The sequence below is a fragment of the Sinocyclocheilus anshuiensis genome, unplaced genomic scaffold (genome assembly GCF_001515605.1).
Source record: "Sinocyclocheilus anshuiensis isolate Anshui unplaced genomic scaffold, SAMN03320099.WGS_v1.1 scaffold283, whole genome shotgun sequence".
NCBI classification, from domain to species: Eukaryota; Metazoa; Chordata; class Actinopteri; order Cypriniformes; family Cyprinidae; genus Sinocyclocheilus; species Sinocyclocheilus anshuiensis.
Genome location: NW_015549605.1, coordinates 6,206,932 through 6,231,563, shown reverse-complemented (window position 1 = coordinate 6,231,563; position 24,632 = coordinate 6,206,932). Strand labels below are relative to the sequence as shown.

At 35.4% G+C, this 24,632-nt stretch overlaps 4 protein-coding genes across 5 annotated transcripts in view; all 4 read right to left on the bottom strand.

Moving 5' to 3' along the window:
• Positions 1-2,076: 2,076 nt before the first annotated feature.
• LOC107658972 (diphosphoinositol polyphosphate phosphohydrolase 3-beta-like) lies at positions 2,077-10,456 on the bottom strand. The gene is made up of 5 exons (XM_016447719.1): positions 10,026-10,456; positions 3,896-4,006; positions 3,714-3,758; positions 3,514-3,601; positions 2,077-2,382 (listed from the first exon to the last, which is right to left on the bottom strand). The coding sequence occupies exons 1-5, from the start codon at positions 10,119-10,121 to the stop codon at positions 2,183-2,185; spliced, it is 540 nt and encodes a 179-aa protein (XP_016303205.1). The 5' UTR covers positions 10,122-10,456; the 3' UTR covers positions 2,077-2,182.
• Positions 10,457-15,646: 5,190 nt separating this feature from the next.
• Positions 15,647-19,685, bottom strand: LOC107658971 (ubiquitin-conjugating enzyme E2 N-like). 2 transcript variants are annotated; one of them, XM_016447718.1, is made up of 4 exons: positions 19,576-19,685; positions 18,224-18,470; positions 17,187-17,327; positions 15,647-15,938 (listed from the first exon to the last, which is right to left on the bottom strand). In XM_016447718.1, exons 1-4 carry the CDS (start codon positions 19,603-19,605, stop codon positions 15,892-15,894), a joined length of 465 nt encoding a protein of 154 aa, XP_016303204.1. In that variant the 5' UTR covers positions 19,606-19,685; the 3' UTR covers positions 15,647-15,891. The 2 variants fall into 2 exon arrangements, with proteins under 2 accessions (XP_016303204.1, XP_016303203.1); XM_016447717.1 differs by lacking the exon at positions 19,576-19,685 and adding an exon at positions 18,670-18,723.
• An 831-nt stretch (positions 19,686-20,516) lies between these two features.
• mrpl42 (mitochondrial ribosomal protein L42) lies at positions 20,517-21,834 on the bottom strand. Its single transcript, XM_016447432.1, has 5 exons — positions 21,526-21,834; positions 21,217-21,280; positions 20,973-21,057; positions 20,721-20,884; positions 20,517-20,631 (listed from the first exon to the last, which is right to left on the bottom strand). The coding sequence occupies exons 1-5, from the start codon at positions 21,602-21,604 to the stop codon at positions 20,586-20,588; spliced, it is 438 nt and encodes a 145-aa protein (XP_016302918.1). The 5' UTR covers positions 21,605-21,834; the 3' UTR covers positions 20,517-20,585.
• Positions 21,835-22,847: 1,013 nt separating this feature from the next.
• Positions 22,848-24,632, bottom strand: part of pwp1 (PWP1 homolog, endonuclein) — an 8,547-nt gene continuing 6,762 nt past the window's right edge. Inside the window, exons 13-15 of the mRNA XM_016447716.1 lie at positions 23,852-23,973; positions 23,674-23,779; positions 22,848-23,579 (exon numbers count right to left, since the gene is read on the bottom strand). Of these exons, the coding sequence (XP_016303202.1) occupies positions 23,497-23,579; positions 23,674-23,779; positions 23,852-23,973 (311 nt within the window). The 3' untranslated portion in view covers positions 22,848-23,496. The remainder of the gene's footprint in view (positions 23,580-23,673; positions 23,780-23,851; positions 23,974-24,632) is intronic.

Genomic DNA, 24,632 nt, shown 5'->3' with positions numbered 1-24,632 from the left:
ATATATATATATATATATATATATATATATAATTATTATTATTATACCCTATAAGGTTTTAAGATGGCAGATGAATGATTAGAAATTGGCATTTGTCTCATGATTCATCAGAAAATGTCATCATAATTCATCACAATTCACATTTCTTCCTTGTGATACAATCTTTATTGACAAATAAAAATACCCATTATGAGCATCTGTACAGATTACAGTAAACACACAGAAACTGTGGACCCGTTGGCATCTCAGAACAGGTAAGAGACAGTTAATCTGACTCACAAACCTGTAAATCTATTAAAACACTCCTCAGGCCTAATGCAGTTTACAGTTCACGCCTCACAAAGTATCAGAATTCATTGTGAAAACCCGAGATATTAGACTGTACATCTCGTGTGGCAAATAACTTCACCATAACACTCCTGTTTGTTGTTTTACTAAAGGACATAGTCCAAATGTTTTAGGAAATGTACATTTAGTTAGTTTTGCTGTTGACACTTCACATCTCAGTGTAATCTAAAGGAAAGTGTTATTTGTACATCCGCTCAATCCAAATGAACGACTGGCACTGACCTGTTCGTTTTCACACACAAACTAAACATGAGCTGGAGGGACGTGTTGGGGTTCAGTGTGATTACAGCAGATCTGAGATCAGCCCACTCACAGCCATAATTTTTTAATAAGGAAAATGAAGACTATTTCAGTGACCACTTAGATTTTTTCTTTGTGATCTTAGTTTCCATTTTTAATTGTTATACTTATTAGATGTTAATTACTGTAATACAGTATTTACAGTACAAAATATTTTTTAAATTAAATAAGCATGAATTAAGGGCAATAAAACAAATAATACCACAATGTATAAATACAATATAATTTAAATAATACATCATTCATTGTGCACTATAGTAATAACAATATAGGAAAATGTGTCATAAAAATTCGAAAGGTCTTGAAAAAAGGCTGCTTTATCTTTAATTTTATATATATATATAATTAAAATGTCTGTACTGAAATATGACCTGTGCATGTTCTTGACCAGTTTCATGAGATTTACCCGTTAGCATTTCTTTTTTTTCTCTGACAAAATTCACAGTTCTGTTCTCTTTTCAAAATCACCTAAAGAAAGACCTCATAGAAAGAGTTAAGAGCAGAAAAGATTAATACTTTTGCATTTTAGTTACAAACCATCATACATCATTTGTCATTTTCAGTCTTTTAGTATATTTACAAATGTTTGTTTTTTAATCAAAGCATAAAATGAGATTACGACCCTCCTGCTCACCAATTCCCAGAAATCTCATCGACCAGAATCTCTGATGCTTTCAGGAATCCAGTTATCCGGTCAGGAAAACCTGTAAATCTATTAAAACACTCCTCAGGCCTAATGCAGTTTACAGTTCACGCCTCACAAAGTATCAGAATTCATTGTGAAAACCCGAGATATTAGACTGTACATCTCGTGTGGCAAATAACTTCACCATAACACTCCTGTTTGTTGTTTTACTAAAGGACATAGTCCAAATGTTTTAGGAAATGTACATTTAGTTAGTTTTGCTGTTGACACTTCACATCTCAGTGTAATCTAAAGGAAAGTGTTATTTGTACATCCGCTCAATCCAAATGAACGACTGGCACTGACCTGTTCGTTTTCACACACAAACTAAACATGAGCTGGAGGGACGTGTTGGGGTTCAGTGTGATTACAGCAGATCTGAGATCAGCCCACTCACAGCCACTGGAGAGATGCATTCAGAGCAGCAGCCATCAACAAATGTGCATCAGTGTTTCAAACAAAAAACAATGACAGTACAATGTGTTGTTAAACGTTTTAAAAAAGGAAAAAGGCACCCAATCCTCACATCTGACAGATATTCAAGGCTTTGCTAATGCCAAAGATTCATTTGGGTTAATCTCACAAAACATTTACAGCTCATATTTCATTTTATATATGTATATATATATTTTTAAATGTAATTTTTTTATGTAGCCTTTTTAATGACCATTTCAATTTTTTTATATTGTGATCTATAAAGATATAAATAGATAGATTTTTTTGCATCAAGAAAATGAAAAAAACGTCCCAAAGGTGCCTAAGAGGTGCTGTGAGGGTCATAAAGGCCCTGGAGATGTGTGTGGGTGGTTCATGTAGACGTGTGTGTGTTGTACTGAGTGTGTGTGTGTCCTATCTGCGTGCGGCTGACGCCGGAGCGCTGAAGAACGGTGTGAGGGTGCTGGGAGATGTCTGGGGCAGGAGCAGGTTGCCGTTGGTGGTGCTGGAGGGGCGACTGATCCGCAGGCGTCTCAGGTATTCGGCGTGAACGGGTTTGTGGCTCTGCAGGACCTTGATGGCCTCATCGACGGGAAACCACTCGCGCTTCCGGCCTACGGGACAAACACTGCAACATGAGCAAAATACACTGCAAAGACTGTAAATATTAGAATATTATGAATAAATATATTGTGGGGTCTTAAAACTTTCTTAAAACATGGATCATCATCATGCAATAGTGTTTTATTATTGAATTAAATACGTTTTAAAATTAAATTAAATACAATTAAATCATAAAATGGAATAAAATAAAATGTAAAAAAATAATAATTTAAATTAAGGGGGTTAAATTTTTAAGGAGATTTTCTTTTTATCTTTCATATTTTGAAATTTGAATTTTGAATTGAGTTTAAAGGGGAGGATGGGAAAGCACTTAAAAATAATGTATAAGTTTTTGAGATTTTCTTGTAATCTTTCATATTTTTGCAATAACGATAAGGTTGAATTGAATTGAAGTGGGAGGGCAGTTAAAAGAAAATTACATTTTGTTATCCTTTATATTTTTGCAATAAAGATATGATTTAAATTAAATTAAAAAATCAAATTAAATAAATGTAAATTTTAAAAATTAATTTATTTTTAGGGAGCAGGAAATTATGGGAAAGCAGTTAAAAATATATGTATATTGAGTTTTTTTTTTTTTTTTTGGAAATGTTCTTATCTTTCACATTTTTGCAATAATTATATGTTTTCAATTAAATTATAAAATTAAATTAAATTACATAAAAATATAAATTAAGGGAGCAGGGAAAGGATGGGAAGGCCATTAAATATATATGTCTATTTTCTTGTTTTCTTAAACATATAGTTAAATTGAATTGAATTGAACTGAACTTAATTTTATTTTATTAATGGGGATAAGAAGGCAGTTGAAAAATATATCCTGTATAGATCCTGTTATCATTTATATTTTTGCAATAAATATATGAATTAAATTAAATTAAAAAATAATTAAATTTAAAAACACATGCAAATAGAGGCATTTTCACTTGTGGTCTCAGACTTATAGACTCAACAGCATGAAACCAGTGTGTGTGTGTGTGTGTGTGTGTGTGTGTGTGTGCGCGTGTGTGTGTATAATATACATGCAGTCAGGAAATAGCTGAACAATCATGAGACCCCGAGGGCTAAATACCTTCAGATCCATCACAAAAGAAGCAGCACACAAACACACACAAACTCACCAATATTGACCGAGTCCTCCCAGGCATCCAGCGTCTCTGTGACCGTCAGAACATACACGTACGTCCGGTGTTTCCGGTCCTGGTTCTGCTGTTGTTGAAAAATAAACTCTTTCAGTAAGAGGGACTGTAATCGCCTCATCTCATGATACATCCATTCAGGAGTCTCAACCGTCCAATCAGGAGAGAGAGAAGAGCCTTACCTCAAACACACCGAGCAAACGTCCTAATTTACCCTTCACTCCAGCCTGAGGGAGAGAGAGAGAGAAGGAGAGAGATCAAATCCACAACAATCTTTCATTTAGCCATGAGACTCCCAAAGTCAAGTAAATAACACCAGTAAAACCCTGACTGCTAGAAATGATGTTAAAAGACAATGTGGCACCTCCTCAAAGACCTCCCGTACAGCAGCTCCACACGGCTCCTCCTCCGGCTCCATCCCTCCTCCAGGAACAATCCACTGATCCGGGTTTCGACTGCTGCTGACCAACAGCACCTGCAGAAACCAGCGCAGAACTGATTCAGTCAACTTTTCACCATAGCCTGTATGAATGGCAGTGGTTATAGCACAGGATTATTGTGATTTATTGGTGGTTTGTCACAGATACTTCATCAAAACACACCAATCATTTATTGAGATTAATGAAAATTATTTTGACGCAAATTTCGCAATCTAAAGGGTTGCACACAAGCCTACTGTATTTGTACTTGTATTTGTAATACTTTAGAGTCTGGCTCAGTGTTGTTTTATATGTATATATATAATAGTTTTAATTAATATTTTGGATTAGTTCTTATTTTTATATTTTATAAATATAATTTTCATAAATATATTAAATGTATTATCATTTTAATTTTAGTTTTAGTAATTTTGTTGTGTCACTTTTATTCTTTTTTTTCAATTTCTATATAGTTTTTTTTATTGATTTAAATGTATTAATTTTGTTATTTTATTACATTAAGTTAAATGAGAATGTTTCCTTGGAATAAAGGCTGGAATAAAGTAAGTTTAAGGTTTTATTTTATTTCAGTTAAGTTTATTTTATTTCAGATTAAACTTTTTTATGGTTTTAGTTAATGATAATAACCCTGGTCTGACCACCTTTTCAGAAACGAGCAGGAATACAATACAAACAAAATATCATATTACAGAGCATTAGAAGGGTATACATCACATAAAACATTAATTACAAGTAAAAACAGCACAAATTAAACAACAATGTCTGCATTGCTTTCCTGAGCTTAATAGTTTTAGTAGTTAAACATGTTTAATAGTTCTTCTAGTTAATAATAATAACCCTGGTGTGAGTGACTTCTGACAGATGGATGCTGCAGAAGTGCAATTGTGATGGTACATCTTGATCTCTGATTGGCTAATCCTCCAGCCGCTGATTGGTCCTCAGGTGTGTCCTACACTAAGAGGATTGTGGGATTGATGGTGGTGGCATTGTGACATCACGTGCATCTGTCAAGTTCATGACACTTGCTGTCACCTGGCATGTTCTGGGCCAGACTGAGGTTATTTTTACGACGTGCTGCATAGCTAACCACGAGAATGGGTCACCTGCTTAAAGAGAGCCGAAACCACAAAAGAAAGCTTTCTGTACACAGGATTAGAATATGTGGCATCTAAAGGTTGTGTGCTCAAAACACACTCACAGTTCTTCTGTTTACATGCAATTCTCCTAAAACAGTTGTTTTCTTGAAACACGTTAGTCCAGTTCTGGTTTCCCACAGATAACCAGGGCCGGTCACACATGACCATCAGCTTAAGATAGAAAAGAGCTCATTTTCAACCACTCAATTAACAAAACAACTATGACCTGCGTGTTCTTGTCACTCAGTGATGGAAGTACAGTACCATACAGTTCAAGAAAAGTACATGACAATGAAACCTCTTATACAAACAGGTTTGAGAATCACTCAAACACAACCAGTAATTTACAGTCCCATAATTCCACCCTGCCGAATCTCATGAAAACACATGCATATCATAATTGACCCCAAAACAACAAGAATAAAACAAGGATAATGTAGAGTCAGTCACCCAATCATTATTGCAAAATAAACTCTGAAAAGGTGATCAGGACTCAAAATTGAGGGGTTTTGTATCTTATTGCATGGATGTAAAAATCAGTCTGGAATAACTAACCAAAAATAAATAAACAAATAAATAATAATAAACAGTTATTCTAGACTGATATACACATGCACACACACAGCTGTAAGTGCATTATATATTTGCATTATTTTTTATGACAATTAAGTTAATTTTTAAATTTCAAATGCTTTTTTCTAATTTTCTAATTATTCTCAATGGTGATTCTAATTTCTAACTTAATTCTATCTTTTTACATTAAGTCAGCAAAAGGCAATAAAACAGAAATTGTGCTGAACATATAATTCATTATTTAAATAATATATTGTTGATTGTTTTTAATATATCATTAATTTTTATTAAATAATTATATAACATACATAAATAATATATAATTGTTTTTTTTCCACATTTTTCACTTCTTCATAGTCTTAAAGTCAGCTTGAAATCAAAATCTACTTTTTATGATCTATCGATTCGTGATGGACATAATTACGTTTTTTTTTTTTGTTCAGAAATTCATCACATTGCTGTAGTAAAATGGATGGTGAATGTTATTTCATGTTAACATGAAGAGATTCTCAGTGACGCATCAAGGACGTTTTTAATCAAAACAATGTGGGTGCAAAACATGAATCATCAGGTGTTTCATTAATATGACGAAATCACACTTGAATCCAGCGGTCAGAACCATAATGATTAAACACTAGAGCAAAGAGATGAAGTATCATATTGATTTAGAGTTAAATGCACAAACATAACAGATCTGACATGATTTTTTTACATGTAAACTCACCACTGTCTTTCATATCAGGATAAATAGGATTATATTTTAAAATCTAATTTTCTCACCACACGACCAGAGTTTTCCGGTTTCTGTGACTTACACCCAATGTCACCGCAGCACAGCACCATGAACTTATTACAAGGACAAACCCCCTTGAGCAACCCTGGGGTTAAGCGTCCTCTTTAAGGACACACCAGTGCATTTCATTTGAACTAATCAGCCTTAACCACCACACCACAAACAGACCCAGACAAGAAAAATCTATCATCACATAATAAAAAGTCAGGTGACTACAGTGAACCGTGTGGTTGAAATCATTCTTGGGTGCGTATGCATGTGACTATGTTAGCAGAGGCATGTCACAGTTATTCTAAATCTGCTGTATGTTTACAATAACTCAGATTCTGGGAAAACATGACTGTATTTAATAATAAACATGATGCTAAATGGCGTAAGGCATCACTGATTTTTGTTTATTACTGTGAAGCTGCTTTGAAACGATCTGTATTTTAATAGGGATCACTGTATTTGCTCGCATTGATTATATAAGCTTCATTATTTGCAATATCCAAAAAGTAATCTCAGCTATATTATGGTTGCTGAATAAATGCAATTATGGTACTTCTGTGCTACAACACACAGCATTTTTGTTAATTATAGAAAAACATTAACATTTGGAATTATTGCAATTAATATTAGGAATTTGAGAGAAGCCTCTTAAATGGATAGGTCACCCCCAAAAAAATTAATTCAGACATCATTTACTCACCCCATGTTGTTCCAAACCTATGAGTTTCTTTCTTCAGTTGAACACAAAGGAAGATATTTTGAAGAATGTTCTTAACCAAATAGTTGCTGGTAGCCATTGACTTAAACAGTATTTTTTCCATACTATGGAATTTAATGGCTACCAGCAACAGTTTGGTTACACACATCCTTCAAAATATCATATTTGTGTTTAACAGAGGGTGTTTAACATTCATACGGGGTGAACAATTTATGGGTGAACTTTCCCTTTAAGAGTTTTTTGTTTATGATGTAGAAAGATAAGCTTGCACATGAGTTGATGTTTTCTTAATTTATGCTTACATGAAAGTACAATAATTCTTATGAAATGCAAAAAGAAATTTCTCAAATGAAAACAATCATGATTATTAATTTGACCATTATTGAGCAACATTAATCTGTACTGTATAAAGTGCTATTGACTCTTTAGACACCTGTAGCATTTTATAGTCATGCATTTTTGAACAACTGTAAGATTTTGTATGAGACAAATCACTAGGATGATGTTTAAATTCTGCTAACACGCTCTCTGTCTCGCCGTCGCTGATCGGCGCTGTAGCGAGAGACCGAGTCTATGAAGTGCGCTGAATGGGGGGGATTTTGACTCAAGCGATCGCTGATCCTCTGTCCCCTGCTCACCCTCTTTCACTCCGACACAAAGGGCAGCCATTTCAAATGAGTTCCCCCTCACTTACACAGACATGCACTGACTGTGGATCAGTCTGGAGTTGGCATGCAGTGCCAGGACTGTTTGTGGAGATGCTATGAGATCAGCAGGCATACAGAGTGGATATGAAGCAACCCCAGATTTACACCAGCAATCCCACAGGACAGCTCCAACAACTCAGATTCTTCTCTTTGGTTACTTGGATACAAGGAAGTGACAGAATGAAGGATTATCAGAAAAGCAGAAACCTCTGAAAATGGCCACTTAAAAGGAATCAACTTTCACCCAAAAATGAAAATTTGCTGAAAATGTCCTCACCTTCAGGCCATCCAAGATGTAGTTGAGTTTGTTTCTTCATCAGATTTAGAGAAATGTAGCATTCCATCACTTGCTCACCAATAGATCCTCTGCAGTGAATGGGTGCCGTCAGAATGAGACTCTAAACAGCTGATAAAATCATCACAATAATCCACATCACTCCAGTCTATCAATTAATGTCTTATAAAGCGAAAAGCCGCGTGTTTGTAAGAAACAAGTCCGTCATTAAGGCGTTTAACTTCGAACCATCACTTCTGGCCAAAAAAATGAGTCCATAATTTATAACAATGCTTCCTCCAGTGAAAAAGTCCATCTCCTATTGCCTCTCACCTCAAAATCCACCCACATATTTGTTCAGAACTGTTTTGGGTTGTAAACTGTGCTTGATGCATATTTCTCTCCTGATTCGGACCAGATTACTTTTTCACTGGACTCATATTTTAGCCAGAAGCAACGGTTTGATGTTAAATCGTCTTGATGGATTTGTTTCTTACAAACACGCAGTTTTTGGATTCACATGATGTTGTTAACTGATGGACTGGAGATGTTTGGATTATTGTGATGTTTTTATCAGCTGTTTGGACTCTCATTTTGATGGCACCTATTCACTGCTGAGGATCCATTGCTGAGCAAGTGATGAAATGCTACATTTCTCGAAATCTGTTACCAAGAAGAAGCAAACACATCTGTATCTCCAACGGTCAACAAATTTTCATTTTTGGATGAACTATTCCTTTAAGCACAAAATTCACTAGTGTGAATCAACGCTTACATATATTCAAGTTTATGATGTGATTAATTATTTACAAGATGCACTCAAGGCTTTACTGGTCGCCCACAAGATGATTGCACTCTTTTATTGTCTCTATTCATATTAATCACACATTAAACACAAAAACTCATAAAAAGCAGCTCTCTTTGGGGCTGATACAAGATATTCAGCAACAAACCTTTACAACAAGAAAATCAAAAAATGAGTTAATATTGCAACTGTTTTGTTTTTTTTTAAATGTGATTTTTCAAAAGGTGTCACTGGGTGTTATATGCCATTCAATCTTATGTCTTTTCATGACAGTCCTTTAGCAGAGGTGGATGAACCTGGTGCAGCTGTATACTGTACATGCATAAACAGAGGGAGTTTCAGAGAGCTGCAGTCTGACGTGCTTTTATTGCATAACTGTACTACGGAGGCCCAGTGACCGACAGTCTAAAGTGCCTTTAAGTCATGATGGGTGACAGGAGACGAACATGTGTGCAATGACAAGATAGATAGATAGATAGATAGATTATAATGGGTTATTATGCAGTAGAAACAGGTTTACTTGACTAATGAGGATCAATGGGATTTTGGCCAGCGCAGGGTTGTGTGACAGAGATTACAGCCCTGGAACAGATGTGCTCTAGATTACACTGTGCAGTGATCTGAGCAGTGCATGCTGCAAAAACCTCACTTTCTAAGAACACTTAACAATGATAAACTGATCTCAGATTTTTTTCCAGCACTACAGATGTAAACAATACATTGTCTGGTGTGTCTGTATAGTGCATTATTTGTTTTGTGTATGTATTGTATGCTGATGCACTGCAAATTTCTAATTCATATCTTCAATCTATGCATCTACGTATCCATCAATGATGAAACACAGCACTGATGTACTAGATGACATTACATGACAGCATACTAGCATCTGATTGATAGCTCTTACATGTGCAATATATACATATTTACTCAACAAATATCTGTATGCTAACATATATTCTGGCTGGGCCACAGGTGAAAGTGTCAGTGCGTGTTGATACACCGATTTATCATCCGAGCATCATGTCTGGTTTAGACAACGAGGTTAATATCTCCGTACCTCATCCTCCCGTTCGTTCTTGAAGCACAGACACGCCGCCCGCCGCTTGAATCCTTCCCGGTCGTACGTCCGCGTCTGGTTCGGTTTGAACTTCATGCTGAAATCCTGTCGGTCCTTCCGTAGATTTATCCGACCGGTCAGCAATGCTCCGTGAACGGACCGAGCTCCGTGAGTCACCACCGACGGCGAGAAGCAGACCAATACCGGGCTGGACCGAGCCTACGGGTTTGCGTTGGTTTTAAATCCAATTTAAATCATTCCTCCGCGTTTAGTCCAGCAAATTCGATTCTCTAACGACAACTCTGCATTCCGCTGTCCATTCCCAGGTCAAAATATCTCGTTTCCCCCGGTATATATATACGTGTGTGGTGGGCCGGGTGCGAAATTACTAACGCTAGTATGTTGACGGCTTGGTACTTAATATTCATAAGATAAACCGTCAGCATTGGAAGGTTACCAGGTAACGTCAGCATATATTAATCAACAGCGTTCACCATTGGAAGGCAAGTCCTCGACGTCATCACACACTAATTAATATGCATAAGCGACACCTTGGCCGTAGTAGGATTTGTAATTACCGGCCGCAGCGCTCGAGACCTCCGTCAGGCGGATCCGTGAACTGCGCTCACACTCATCCGTTACCGCATTACTGCGTGGCCGGCCTCCTGCCACATATACTGCAGGTAGTTATGACATAATTTGTTTTATCTTTTACTATTCACAACTATTTATATATTAACATTAATGTTAATAGACCTATATAAATTAGTTTTTTTGACAAGACACGTACTTTGAGCATCAGATAATTCACGGTAGACATTATCCATAGACACTGAGAAAGTTCAAAAGTAACGTTCCTGAAATGTTTGCATAATGAAAAAAATGGAACGTTTCTTTAAGGTTTTCTCTAACATTTGCATAACCTAGAAAAAAAATGTGTAAACAACGTAAAAATAAAAACGGGGAACGTTAACAAACTATTCTTAGAACATATTTTAGTTAGCTGATTATTTACGTGTGTTCCGACAAAATATGTAGATATGAATGAAAACTACATGAATGCAGAAAATAATGAATACTAAATAAATACTTTACACCGTTCCCATCCAGCTGCATATACAGCAGTGCATTAATGCATTTAATGTAAATTAAATAATGTAAATTAAATAAAATGAATACCATTTGTACACTTTTCATTAATGTAGTGCTGTTAATGACAACCTGGAATGCTGGACTTTGGCATAGATACTGATCTGATTGAATTACGATGATGACATTGTTTAACTTTGACAACAAAAGAATCTGACAACATTTTTTCTGTTATCACTGTGCAAACATGATGAAGAAACAGTTTGGGAGAGACTTGTCATTAGCAGATTTGAGTGAAACTAGAGGCACTTTTAATGATAAACGCTCAAAGACTATTTTCAAGGTAGGTTTACTGGTAAAATCATTCGTGTAATTGGGCGTTTGACTCAAAACCAAATAGTTACTGGGATATAGACATGTGACAACTTGCCCTATAATATTATCACCATTAAAATGATAGAGAATAATTTTTCTTGGGTGGATTTAGTTACCTAAGACAGGGATCACCGCACATGCCTGCAGTCGTCATGTCTTTAATGAGTGAATTACAGACATCTGGTTAGTGAGGAATGCTCTAAAATCTGTTGCATTAACTTAGCATGTGTCATGCTGACGTAGAATACCACCTCAACTCAACATGGGCCAAACTCATTAAGCACATTAATCAGCACAATGGAAATAATTGTTTGCCATGGGCTCAACAGATTTTGAGACAGAACAGAGAAGTGTGAATCTGTTCACGGCCTTAATGAGATTACATGGATCTGATCAGAGCAACAGCTGCCACACACTTACTGAACGTGACTTTTAATTCACATTTATTGAGCTGCACGAGGGTAACCATCTTGTTTTTGTAGAATCCGAAACTTCATAATGAATATGAACGTTTACTGGTCAGAAATACTCATCTGTTAATGCTAAATAGTAAACAGTAGTCAGTTCTATTCGTGACCATATACAAACACTCTTGACATTTTTACAAGCTATGCTCCCAAGGTCTTTAGAAATGCCGTAATGGTAGCCATTCAGACACTGCAGACATAACAAATGGCTCATTAGAAATGAGAAAACAGAAACAAGAGACTGTTTTGTTTGCTCTCGATGTCCCAATCCTATAAACGGCCTGCACACACACACAAACATACAGGACGGAGAAATGTGGAAGTCAGAAATAACTTGCAGCTCTGCTACTCAGACAGTTATATAATGTGTGTTTGGTAGAAGAACTGAGTCATGTGGAACAAAAGAGAGATAAGAGCCACCGTACTGCGGTTCTTAGACAGCCCGATTCATAAATCCAGCAATGAAGCTCTGTCAGAGTTCACTGCGGCTCAAATACAGTGAAAGTCTGAGACAACACTGGAAATCTGGAATTAAAAGTCCAATTTAAGAGAGACAGAACTCCCTTTATATACTGTACTGGAGAACTGACTTTTAATTTAAAGGCTAAAATTATTAATTTCAAATGAAGGAATGCTATTTGTATTAAACAAAATATATGAAGCCTTTGTTTTTATAAACTTGAGCAGCTGAGTGGATGCACCTTATGTTCATTTTTAATTACATACCAATTTTGCTCTAAATTGTAAAAAAAAAAAAAACTGCAATTGTCCATGTTAGACCATCTAAATATACTGTAATTATTTTTCAGATGCTTCTGCCACCTCATCTTTGACAAAGTAATACTGTAACAGCTGTAATTTAATAAACAAATTCTCTTTTGTATAGAAACATTTTAATCGGAAACATGGTTTAAAGGGACTTCTCTCAAAACCAGATCAATTTTCTATTTTATTTGAAGAAGACAAACTTTCACATTAACAAACTAGCAAGGCAGTACAGCCATGTTTAAGCATAATTCATAGTCGTTGAGATTAAACACCTGCAGTGTTTGTATTCATGCCATTCATACTGTGAAATTATTTGACAAACTGTATTTTTTATCTGCTGAGAGGTTTCAAGCTACAATCGGTACAAAACTGCAAGATGTAAACTCAAAAAAGAGCTAAAATGGTGAGATATAAACTCAGAATTCCAAGAAAAGTGTAAAAATTGCAAGATGTAAAAGCAGAATTTAGAAAATGTTAAAATCGCAAGATGTAAACTCTGAATTCCAAGAAAAGTGTCAAAATTGGTAGATGTAAACTTAGAATTCCATGAAAAAAAGCTAAAACTGAAATATAAACTCAGAATTTCAAGAAAGATTTCAAAATTCCAAGGTTTAAGCTCAGAATTCCACAAAAAAGCCAAAATTGACCATTCGCAGAGAGTTCATTCATGTTAATTTCGTGCTTTAAGTATATATGAAAGACGATTAGTTCACGTGGAGCTTTAACTGAGACAATACAGTGATCTGTCATTACAGAGCCACAAAATGGTATTTATTGTTTGATTTTCTTTAAAAATGACAAACTTTGAAAGCTGAGAGTCCTGAGACCTTGTTTCATACCAGAAGTAACCTGCTCGGTCTCGTCTGTCGGCACATTGTCAGTTTCCTCTTTACTCTGCGATGTATTATTTACTGCGTGAGACCATGAGTAGTGTGAGAGCGCCATTGTTTGTCCGAGATAGCAACAGTAACTAAGGAGGGCAGGTCTATGCGAACGGTCAGCTGCAAGATATAAACTCAGAATTCCAAAAAAGTGTCAAAATTGCAAGATGCAAAGTCAGAATTGCGAGGAAAAAAAGCCAAAATTGTGAGATTTGAAATTGAGAAAAAGTCTGAATTCAGAATTGCGAGATAAAATACACTGCTACCTTTTTTAAATTCCATGGCAGTCACAAGCTACCATAACAATCAGATTCGAACCTGTAAAAACCCCTCAGAAATAAAGAGAACAAACCAAATAACATAACAAAAAATATTTTTACTAAAACTGAACATTTACAGATTTAATTTTCCCAGACAAGTCATACAGATTCCACTCCAGCCGAAACACAAACCTTTACACGCACACTCACACAAGTTTAGTTTGTAATACAACAACGTCAGAGCAGGTTCTGTCAGATAGGCAATGATATAGACGGGTTCACCACATGCGTTTAATGAACTGAAGAGTTTCACAGGAAGGAAAAGGAAAAAAATTCACATCATTTTGTCCCTGACCGAGAAGCAGCATATATGCATCCCACGTTTAACGGGCCCTCCCTCTACACCCCCTAACATAAAAATGAACTAACAAAAATGAACCATCCACCTGGAGCCTACAATCAGTTTTCAGTGAAATCCACTGTGCTAATGACTGTAATAGAAGACTGTACTACACATTCTGACAGGGTCCTGTGTAGTGACCACGCAAGGGATGCTGGGAAACCCCTGGCCGAACCCAGAAGCAGAGATCATATAGTGGAGCGAACATTAGCTCTGACCAGGAACACACCGACACTCACCCAAAGGGCTGCAGTAGTTGCTTTTGAATCGTATTTTTTTTTTCGCTTGCTGTTTTAATTTGTCTGAGAAAGTGTCCTTTAAATGCAAAAGAAGACCGGAGGAGACTGTTCCACTTCTCTCACGTGATGCCACCGTTTCCTTCTTCTAAACTTCAATGTTGTTGCCGGCATAAAGCCTGGTCCATGTTCGGGCTGTGAGAGAGAGAAAAACACCCTCCAGGACATTAATTAAGATCATATCGATTTAATTTGGGTGAATCTCAAAAAAACAGTCATAATACAGTAATGAGAATCAGAAAAACTGGAATTGCAAAAATGACAACAACAACAAACAAAAAACAAACAAACATTGAAAGTAAAAAAATCTTAATGGTCCTAAAATGGGTTTCATTATTTTTTTCCTTTTGATAACTGAGTGAACTGAGCTGAACCTGTTTTTTTTTTGTTTTTTTTAGAAGCCAATTTCCACAAAAAATAAAAATAATAAAGTAATTGCAACTTTTTCTCTTGCAATTCTGGCTTTGTTTTTACAATTTTGAGAGATATAAACTGGAAGAAAAAAAAGATTGAATTGTGAGAACATGTTGCAATTACCTTTATTTTTTTAAATAAATAAATATAATATGGTGGAAATGAAAGTCAGAAATGCAAGTTTAAAAATAAATAAATAAAATAAGTACAACTAAAAAAAAAATCTATTGTAAGGTGGAATGTTCTTAAAGCTTTTTTATTGGAGATTTTAAGTGATGATAAATGTGAATGTAAATCCGAAGCAAATACATTACAGTTGGTTTAAATGTAATGTATCTTGCTTTTTGACTATGGTATTTATTTACCCATCATATAAATGAAGTTTAAGACATCACAATGAAAAATAATCTTTTAAAGAATCTTTTACTAACTAAAAATTAGTGCTGGGCAACGATTAATCGCATATAAAATAAAAGTTTGTTTGTACATAATATATGTATTGTGTATATTTATTATGTATATATAAATAAACACAAATGAATGTATATATTTAAGAAAACTTATGTTTATATATTAAATATATTTATATATAAATTATGAATATAAATATATAACTATTTTCTACATATATGCTGTATGTGTCTTTATAAATACATAATAAATATGTAGTGACCACGCAAGGGATGCTGGGAAACCCCTGGCCGAACCCAGAAGCAGAGATCATATAGTGGAGCGAACATTAGCTCTGACCAGGAACACACCGACACTCACCCAAAGGGCTGCAGTAGTTGCTTTTGAATCGTATTTTTTTTTTCGCTTGCTGTTTTAATTTGTCTGAGAAAGTGTCCTTTAAATGCAAAAGAAGACCGGAGGAGACTGTTCCACTTCTCTCACGTGATGCCACCGTTTCCTTCTTCTAAACTTCAATGTTGTTGCCGGCATAAAGCCTGGTCCATGTTCGGGCTGTGAGAGAGAGAAAAACACCCTCCAGGACATTAATTAAGATCATATCGATTTAATTTGGGTGAATCTCAAAAAAACAGTCATAATACAGTAATGAGAATCAGAAAAACTGGAATTGCAAAAATGACAACAACAACAAACAAAAAACAAACAAACATTGAAAGTAAAAAAATCTTAATGGTCCTAAAATGGGTTTCATTATTTTTTTCCTTTTGATTACTGAGTGAACTGAGCTGAACCTGTTTTTTTTTTGTTTTTTTTAGAAGCCAATTTCCACAAAAAATAAAAATAATAAAGTAATTGCAACTTTTTCTCTTGCAATTCTGGCTTTGTTTTTACAATTTTGAGAGATATAAACTGGAAGAAAAAAAAGATTGAATTGTGAGAACATGTTGCAATTACCTTTATTTTTTTAAATAAATAAATATAATATGGTGGAAATGAAAGTCAGAAATGCAAGTTTAAAAATAAATAAATAAAATAAGTACAACTAAAAAAAAAATCTATTGTAAGGTGGAATGTTCTTAAAGCTTTTTTATTGGAGATTTTAAGTGATGATAAATGTGAATGTAAATCCGAAGCAAATACATTACAGTTGGTTTAAATGTAATGTATCTTGCTTTTTGACTATGGTATTTATTTACCCATCATATAAATGAAGTTTAAGACATCACAATGAAAAATAATCTTTTAAAGAATCTTTTACTAACTAAAAATTAGTGCTGGGCAACGATTAATCGCATATAAAATAAAAGTTTGTTTGTACATAATATATGTATTGTGTATATTTATTATGTATATATAAATAAACACAAATGAATGTATATATTTAAGAAAACTTATGTTTATATATTAAATATATTTATATATAAATTATGAATATAAATATATAACTATTTTCTACATATATGCTGTATGTGTCTTTATAAATACATAATAAATATACACAGTACACACACATATATTATGTACACAAAAACTTTTATTTTGTATGCGATTAATCGTTACCCAGCACTATTAAAAACACATAAGGATGCTGAAATCTGAAGCTAGAAATGTTTGGAATAGGAACAGAAATGAAATAAGTGAGAGATATTCTTCCTCGTCTTGGCAAAAGGAGCGCAGTGGTGAAACGTCTCAGTTAAATATTTATTACATGGGTAATAACAATAAATAATAATTTCTTCCAAACAAGTACAATAAGACAACATCATAAACGTCTAGCTAGTGCTGATGAGAAAGTCTCACCTGTTTCAATGGCTTGAGCCTCGTTGCTCTTCCACTGTTCAGCGACATCATTAGCCAGCGGGTCATCAGGGTTCGGAGCGCTTAGCAGAGCCTGGATAGAGAGCAGCACTGTACGGATCTGAAGAGCCGGAGACCATTTATCTACAAGAGAGAAGAGTGACCATGAGCCCTATAAAGCCTACAGCATTGTATTTGATACATGAAGGTCTCTAAATGATCAAAACGTTGCTGTTAAACCTGTTGCACACAATATACTACATGCCTTCTGTCGTCTGATTGGTAGTTTTTTAGCAAGTAAAAGCTCTTTTAGTATAACTGTACAAATGCCCACCTTCAGCTTCACGTGTCTTTTGGCTGACAAATCTTGACTGATTTTTATCAAGCAAACGTCAGAATAACTGTAGTAATATTTCCAGATGAACCCTTACTGGACTGAAGCAGCTCGGCTTTACTTGATTCTCCATCATTTATTTTTTAGAAAAATCAGTGCGTCTCAAATCTGATCATCAGGATCTTTTGAGGAACGTTTGTTTCCAGAAGCTTTACTTTCACTGTTCCTCAGCGGAGGAATGATCTTCTCAAGCCTCCTCACATCTTCTGAGGAGCGTTTATTTCTTCAACTCTCAATCAGCACTGGATTCCATTGCATTATATGTTTTGATCATGTAAATATCATCTTAAGACATATTATTGGAGATACAGAGTGCTGACTGATCATTTTACGCAAGTATCTGCTGTACTGTAGATCTTGGTTATTTACATTACAAACATTAGAATTGTATACTTTTTGTCCATATAAATATCAGCATCTGCACCAGACTGAATTTTTTTTTGCTCAGTTTGAGTCACTGAATAAAATTAAGCTGTTTTCCCTTCATATTGTCACTGTATCATATTATATGCACCATAAAATCCTTATATATCAAATATAATACAAAACATGAAACACATATGCAAATTTAAATAAACTGCTCTATTTAAAAAAAAAAAATCAGACTATTATTTCATATGGCAGGCTTTACAAACACTATAATGACCTTTCAGGATGTCCAGACAGATCCTGCCCAGTTTGTCCACATTAGGATGGTAGATTTTGGTCATGAATCGGACCTTGGGAGCAGCCATGGGATACTCCTCTGGGAGGAACAGCTCCAGTTTGAACGTCCCGCCCTCAAAGGGCGAATCCTGCGGCCCAGAGATCACCACATGGAAATACCGAGCGTTTCCCTCATCAGGCTCCGCTCTGATTCCAGGCACAGGCTCGGCCAACAAGCGCTGCGTCTCCTGTCGAAACACACACGTGTGAAACGCAACGCCAGAGTCATGGGTTCGAATGCATGAACTGATCACATGTAAACCCTGAATGCAATGCAAGTCGCTTCAGATAAAAAACATCTGCCAAATGCATGAATATAAATGTAATGATACTGATGAACTTTATTTGGTTTCAGTTGCATGAAAGCAAAATCCATTAAGAAAGTACCCGCAGCTGCGTTGAATACTTTTGATAAAGTTTGTCCATAAAATACTTAAAAAAATGTAGAGGCACTTAGTAGCAAGCAAACTAAATATCCACAAGCAGAACGATGTCTAAGAAATTATCAGTACTTTTTGTAAACATACAATTCATGGAGATTCCTGTCATTTTATGTGACACCAATTATTTGATTTACACCAGTCTACTATTGACAATAATAGACTGGTGTAAATCAAATAATTAGTGTAATAATCAATTAAAGACAAACCAACGCCAAAATGGCATGTGACTGTGTAAGTGAACCGTGATTGGTCTGTTTAACTGTCAATCAGAGGACGGTCTCCTCCTGTCTAAGTGGGCGGTTCTGGGCCAGAACAAGCTGCAGTGTGTTTCAGACTTGCTGACAATTAAACTTCTGCAATGCAAGATTAGAATCGTGTAGACAAAACGCAAACAAGTGGTGAATCTCTGTGTACTTAAAATTCACTAACCACGTATTTACGACACACACTCTTTCTAAACAGCTCAATTCATGTCCTGTTTGCATGCAAACTCTCATTGCACGGAATATTCTGCTAACACATGCACACATTTCCCGAGTGTTTCCCAGCGCAGCGCGTGAGATCCGCATCTGTAAACACACCCGGATCTCTCAGCTGACAGACGCGCATCGCTGCTCGCTTACAATCCAGAAAGCTCTGATGCCACTGCTCTATGTCGCTCTTTCTATTAAGGCTATTCCCATATATTTTATGTGTTTGAAACAGTGAGCGCGCGGGAGCCTCCCTGCTGCAGCGCGAGCTCGGGCCAGCAGCAGCACGTGCCGTTTTCTTTCATTTGTAACGCATTGCTTTCGCAACGCGCACAAATACGGCAACGGAACGCACAAGACAAACATTATGGGAATTATACCTTAATAATCCTGCGGGGCAATCCAGCCATCTTGTTTTATTAATGCGGTTTGCGCCGTGGCCCGGTCCCTGCAGCTCGCGTTGAGGTTGACAACGCATGCGCGCAAGTCTTCCGGTAAAAAACGTCATCGTCTGTTCCGAAGTTTTTCTGGGAAATGTAGTTTTTCTACTGAGTACCTACTATTTTGTGTGTGTGCATTTCTAATTGTTTAAATGTTTTCCCCCCTTAAAACACTGTATAATCTTATACATGTATTGTTCTATACCTTTATTATTTGTTTTAATATATTTTGAATCAATTATTAATATTTTTTCTTTACTTTTTATTGTTCATGATGTTATGATTATTTTTACATCCTTTTCCTTCTTGTTTAATACATTTAAAATTAATTACATTTTATTTTGTTACTTTTGTATTGTTCATTTGAGTTGTTATGCATCTGTTGATTATTTTAAACCCCTCTTTATGTATAGCACTTTTAATTGTGTATGAAATGTGCTATATAAACTTGCTTTACCCAAGTAAATTATCTATTAAATACAAGTTTTAACCAAATGAATGACTTCACCAAAAATTTAGAATGTGTTATACTACGCTGAGAAAATAATAAGATATCATTCATGTCAATTGATATGGTTAACATTAATCATTTTGAATTAGTTTTAATTTTTATATATATATATACATTTTTTATTTTTGTCGTGTTTGGTCATACGTTATTCGTTTTGTTTTTTAAATATCTATAGTTTTAACACATTTTTCCCTCAATTTTAGTTTTCGTTCATTTAGAACTTCAAGTTAAACTAAATAAAAATGATAAACGTTGCTTTGGCAACTTTTTTTTACTTTTTATATTTCAATTATAGATTTTTTCAAGGTTTAAGTTAATTATAATATGATTGATAACAAATAAATAATAATAATACACAATACATTAAACCAATAGCTGAAGGAAGGGTTTATTTAATGTGCAGAAGTACATGTACAAAGAACATTAGAGAAGACCAGGACTATCGGTCTTTGGGTGGATTTGGCTTTCTGCGTCTGGAGTGATACCTGTAGTGAAAACAGAAACACAAACCAGTTCATTCAACTGAACCGAGGCAGAATATGTTGTTTTTGTCCAGTAGAGAATGCAAACTCACTGTCCGACGGGGTACCAGCGGTGTTTGGTGGTGTAAAACATCTTACTGAGCTCCTCTATGGTCGGGGTCTGTTTGTTATTTAAAACCTCTTTACCAAGTCTGGCTTTGAGCACCTGCTCGTGCGTCTCTGCATGATCACTGACGACATCCGGCCTGACGATCGGCTACAACAAACAAACAAAACACACACACTTATGCACAACATCTCCACAAATCGGTCTGTTCTGCACTTTCACAAACCATCATACGCACCTGTGTGAACTCATAGGGTACGTCTTCTGTCGGATGATAACACACTATTGTGTTTCCATCAGATGTCACTGCGATTTCCACGTCACTGAAACAGAAGCAATGCATTTTAGAGAAACAAGCAACACAATGACACTTTATCTGATATGGGTGAAGTCTGACATGCAATAACTGCAGATGCATCATAGTAACTGAACAATTAAATGTGCATTTATGATGACATTATGTATGCATTGGAAACACTGACCTGTTGTCGTTAATGGACGAACCTCTGACAGTAGATTTGTTGTGAGATGACAGAAAAGTTCCAACTGAAATCGAAAAACAGAGAAAAACTTTTTTTTTTGTCGTTTTCTTATAATCTCGGAGTTGAAAGCGAACACATACAAGCCAAACCAGCACAACATCACTCATTCATAAGGTCAGAAATGTAGGTTATACAGTACAGCACAGTCCTACACTCTGGCTGTGTTTGCAACACATTTACAGTAGTTACGCATACAAATTCAACTTATTTATAACCAACATGTGACTGTTTTTCATTATGAGAGCTCACCTCTGAATGGTCTAATATTTCTGCTGGTGTTAACGCGATTAAACAGGTGAGCCAGTCTGCTGATGTGACCCGACGCCATGCTTTCCGCTAATAGAACTGAAACAGTGGAAGGGAAACGGAAGTTAGGAACACCGCGGCTCAACAAAGACACGTTTTGCAACGTTTTCGGACTATATTATTAAATCAACCCATAGTTTTTAATCGTTATTGTGTGTTTTGTTTAGTTCTGTTCTTATAATCCGAACTGTCTTGAAATTCGACTCAAAATATGCCCTGATTTTTTAATGAAGTTCAACGAGGAATTTGGTTTTTGAACTTTAGAGCGCCCTCTAGCGGAACTATTCCAAACAGTGCGCTACATAAATATTCCTCCGGGTAGGAAACAATCCGCGCCGTTGGCCGTTCAGGTCCCATTGCTTTATTTAATCGATAAAAAACATAGTCATAGTAAACACCGGCAAAATAAATAAACTAAAGAAATAAATCAATCAATAAATAATATTAACAATTATTTTCAGATAAAATAAATTGGTGTCTTGCAGTACCTCGCAGCCCCACTAGGAGGAAGCGTAACACGTTACAAACCACCTTTAGAAAAATAAAATATATATTTTTAATAAAATTAAACTCCACTATGACTTTAATGAAATTTAAATATTTTTCTTTCTTTAAGATATGTGGTATTCATTGTTATTATTAATCTATTTATTATAATGTATTAACTTTGTAATGCATGGAGCGCCCTCTGGCGGCATAAATATCCAATTGCGGTTCCAATTTCCTAATTATATGGATTATCACAGAGCATTAGGATAAAATAAATCACAAAGCCAATTAGTTTTCCCTAACATTTATGAAAGATAATATTTTAAAGGGGCAAAAAATAAACTTATCAACACCAGCAGTACCGCCATACGCCACTGGAGGGCAGCGAAACACCGCCACAGGGATCGCTTTATTCAAAAGAATCAAATAAAATCATGGATAAAATAAAATTGAATCATTAGGATAAAATAAAATCATGAAGCCAATTAGTTTTTACTAACATCTATGAAAGATAATATTTTAAAGGGGGAAAAAAATAAACTCATCACCACCAGCAGTACCGCCATACGCCACTGGAGGGCAGCGAAACCGCATATAGAGATCGTTTTACATCAAAAGGATCTAATAAACTCATGGATCAAATAAAATTTAATCATTAGGATAAAACAAAAGCATGAAGCCAATTCGTTTTCACAAACATTTAAGATAGATCATATTTTAAAAGGATAAAAAAAAACAAAAAAAAACAAACACCAGGCAGTACCGCAATACGCCACTGGAGGGCACCGAAACCCGCCCTAGAGATCGTTTTATTCTAAAGGATAAAATAAAATCATGGACAAAATAAGATGTATTCATTAGGATAAAATAAAAGCATGTAGCCAATTATTTTTCTCTAACATTTATGAAAGATAATATTTAAAGTTGCAAAAAATAAACGTATCAACACCAGCAGTACTGCAATGCGCCACTGGAGGGCAGCGAAACACCGCCACAGAGATCGTTTTATTCAACAATCATTTATGAAATCATTAAAGCGTTTGTTTTTTTCAGAACTGATCAGTTCGGAATCGTTAAATGGTGACAGAAATAATTTTGAAATACAGAGTAAGACAAATGCCTTGGATTCCATAGTTTTATATTGGAAATTATTCATCATAATTATTTATACACTTCCTAAAAAAAATAAGTATGCAGAGAAATTTCAATCATCATTGAGATTCCCTCAAAGGAAAGTGGCTTCAAACATTTGTCAAAGACAGCAAAGTTCTGATATCAGCACATATACATCAGAAGATAACATGTCAGAAGATAAGTCTGTTCTGTATATTGAGAGATGCTGTTCGTATTATTCATTATGAAGCACTGATCCATGTTTCTCAGTCTTCTGTGAGTCGATGATTCAGTCTCAGATTATGCAGGTGGTTATGAGACGTCCATGACACCGCCGGACGCTCCGGATACTGTATTCACCACCAAACGTTCCCGACTGCTGAAAGCCTCCGCGACTGGAGATACGACAGATTACAGTTAACAACAAACAAACACACACACACACACACACACACACACAGATCCTCACGAGACGCTTGAGATTCACACCTGCAGCGACGTCGCTGATGTCCCAGACGCGCAGCCCATCCCTCTGTCCTCCAAACGCACAGACGAATGGCAGATCTGGACAACAGGAGCCGCAGAACACAACGCCCTGTGACAGAGAGACAGAGGCGCGTTATAAAGCCGCGTTCACTGGTTAGACGCTCGTGTGTCAGATACGCACCATCTTCATGTCTCTGGAGTGGATCAGGGTGGGTTTGTCTCCCATGATGTCCCAGATCTTCACGTGTTTGTCTGCTGAAGACGTGACCAGACAGCCGCGGATCTGACTGCTCAGATCCATCCCTGAGAAAACATCACGACGGCTACTATCATCAGAGTGTTATTTTATTATTATTGATACACTATTATAGTTTTTATTAATATTATTACAGAATAATTAATGTTGTTTTCATTTTAAGTTTTGGTCATTTTTTGTGCGTTTTTGTCATTTCTATTAGTTTTTAATTTTGTCCGTTTTTAATCTTAATTTTAGTTATTTTAGTACATCAACTAAAATCAAATGATAATTTGAAATGAAATAAAATAAGCTGAAATTTTTTTTTTCCTTTAAAAAGTTTTTTTTGTTATTTTACTATCAGATATATTATTAGGTAACGCTTTATTTTAAGGTGTCCTTGTTACACGTTACATGTTCTTACTATTATAATAACAATAATTTATGCACAATTACATACAAGTCACCCTAAACCAAACCCTAATCCTAACCCTAACCATAACCTAGGGCTGGACGATATGGCAAAAATTTATATCACAGTATATTTCTTGATTTCAGTGCAAAAACAGTAACATTTTGAAATATATTTACTATTTAAAATAACAGTTTTCTATTTGAAAATATTTTAAAATACAATTTATTCCTGTGATTTCAAAGCTATATTTTTAGCATCATTACTCCAGTCACATGATCCTTCAGAAATCATTCTAATATTCTGATTTGCTGC

Bases quoted from the DNA above. Each gene is read 5' to 3' on its own strand.
- mrpl42 (XM_016447432.1), bottom strand. From the start codon at position 21,604: ATGGCGTCGGGTCACATCAGCAGACTGGCTCACCTGTTTAATCGCGTT. The intron at 21,281-21,525 runs GTGAGCTCTCAT...TTTCGATTTCAG, and splicing joins AAATATTAGACCATTCAGAG to TTGGAACTTTTCTGTCATCT. The intron at 20,885-20,972 runs GTGCGTATGATG...TGTTTGTTGTAG, and splicing joins TACCCTATGAGTTCACACAG to CCGATCGTCAGGCCGGATGT.
- LOC107658972 (XM_016447719.1), bottom strand. From the start codon at position 10,121: ATGAAGTTCAAACCGAACCAGACGCGGACGTACGACCGGGAAGGATTC. The intron at 3,602-3,713 runs GTAAGGCTCTTC...TTTCAACAACAG, and splicing joins GTTTGCTCGGTGTGTTTGAG to CAGAACCAGGACCGGAAACA. The intron at 2,383-3,513 runs GTGAGTTTGTGT...TTTGTCCCGTAG, and splicing joins GGAGGACTCGGTCAATATTG to GCCGGAAGCGCGAGTGGTTT.
- LOC107658971 (XM_016447717.1), bottom strand. From the start codon at position 18,708: ATGGACAAACTTTATCAAAAGTATTCAACGCAGCTGCGG. The intron at 18,471-18,669 runs GTACTTTCTTAA...GTGTTTCGACAG, and splicing joins AGTATTCAACGCAGCTGCGG to GAGACGCAGCGCTTGTTGGC. The intron at 17,328-18,223 runs GTCATTATAGTG...TCTCTCTTGTAG, and splicing joins CTGTCTGGACATCCTGAAAG to ATAAATGGTCTCCGGCTCTT.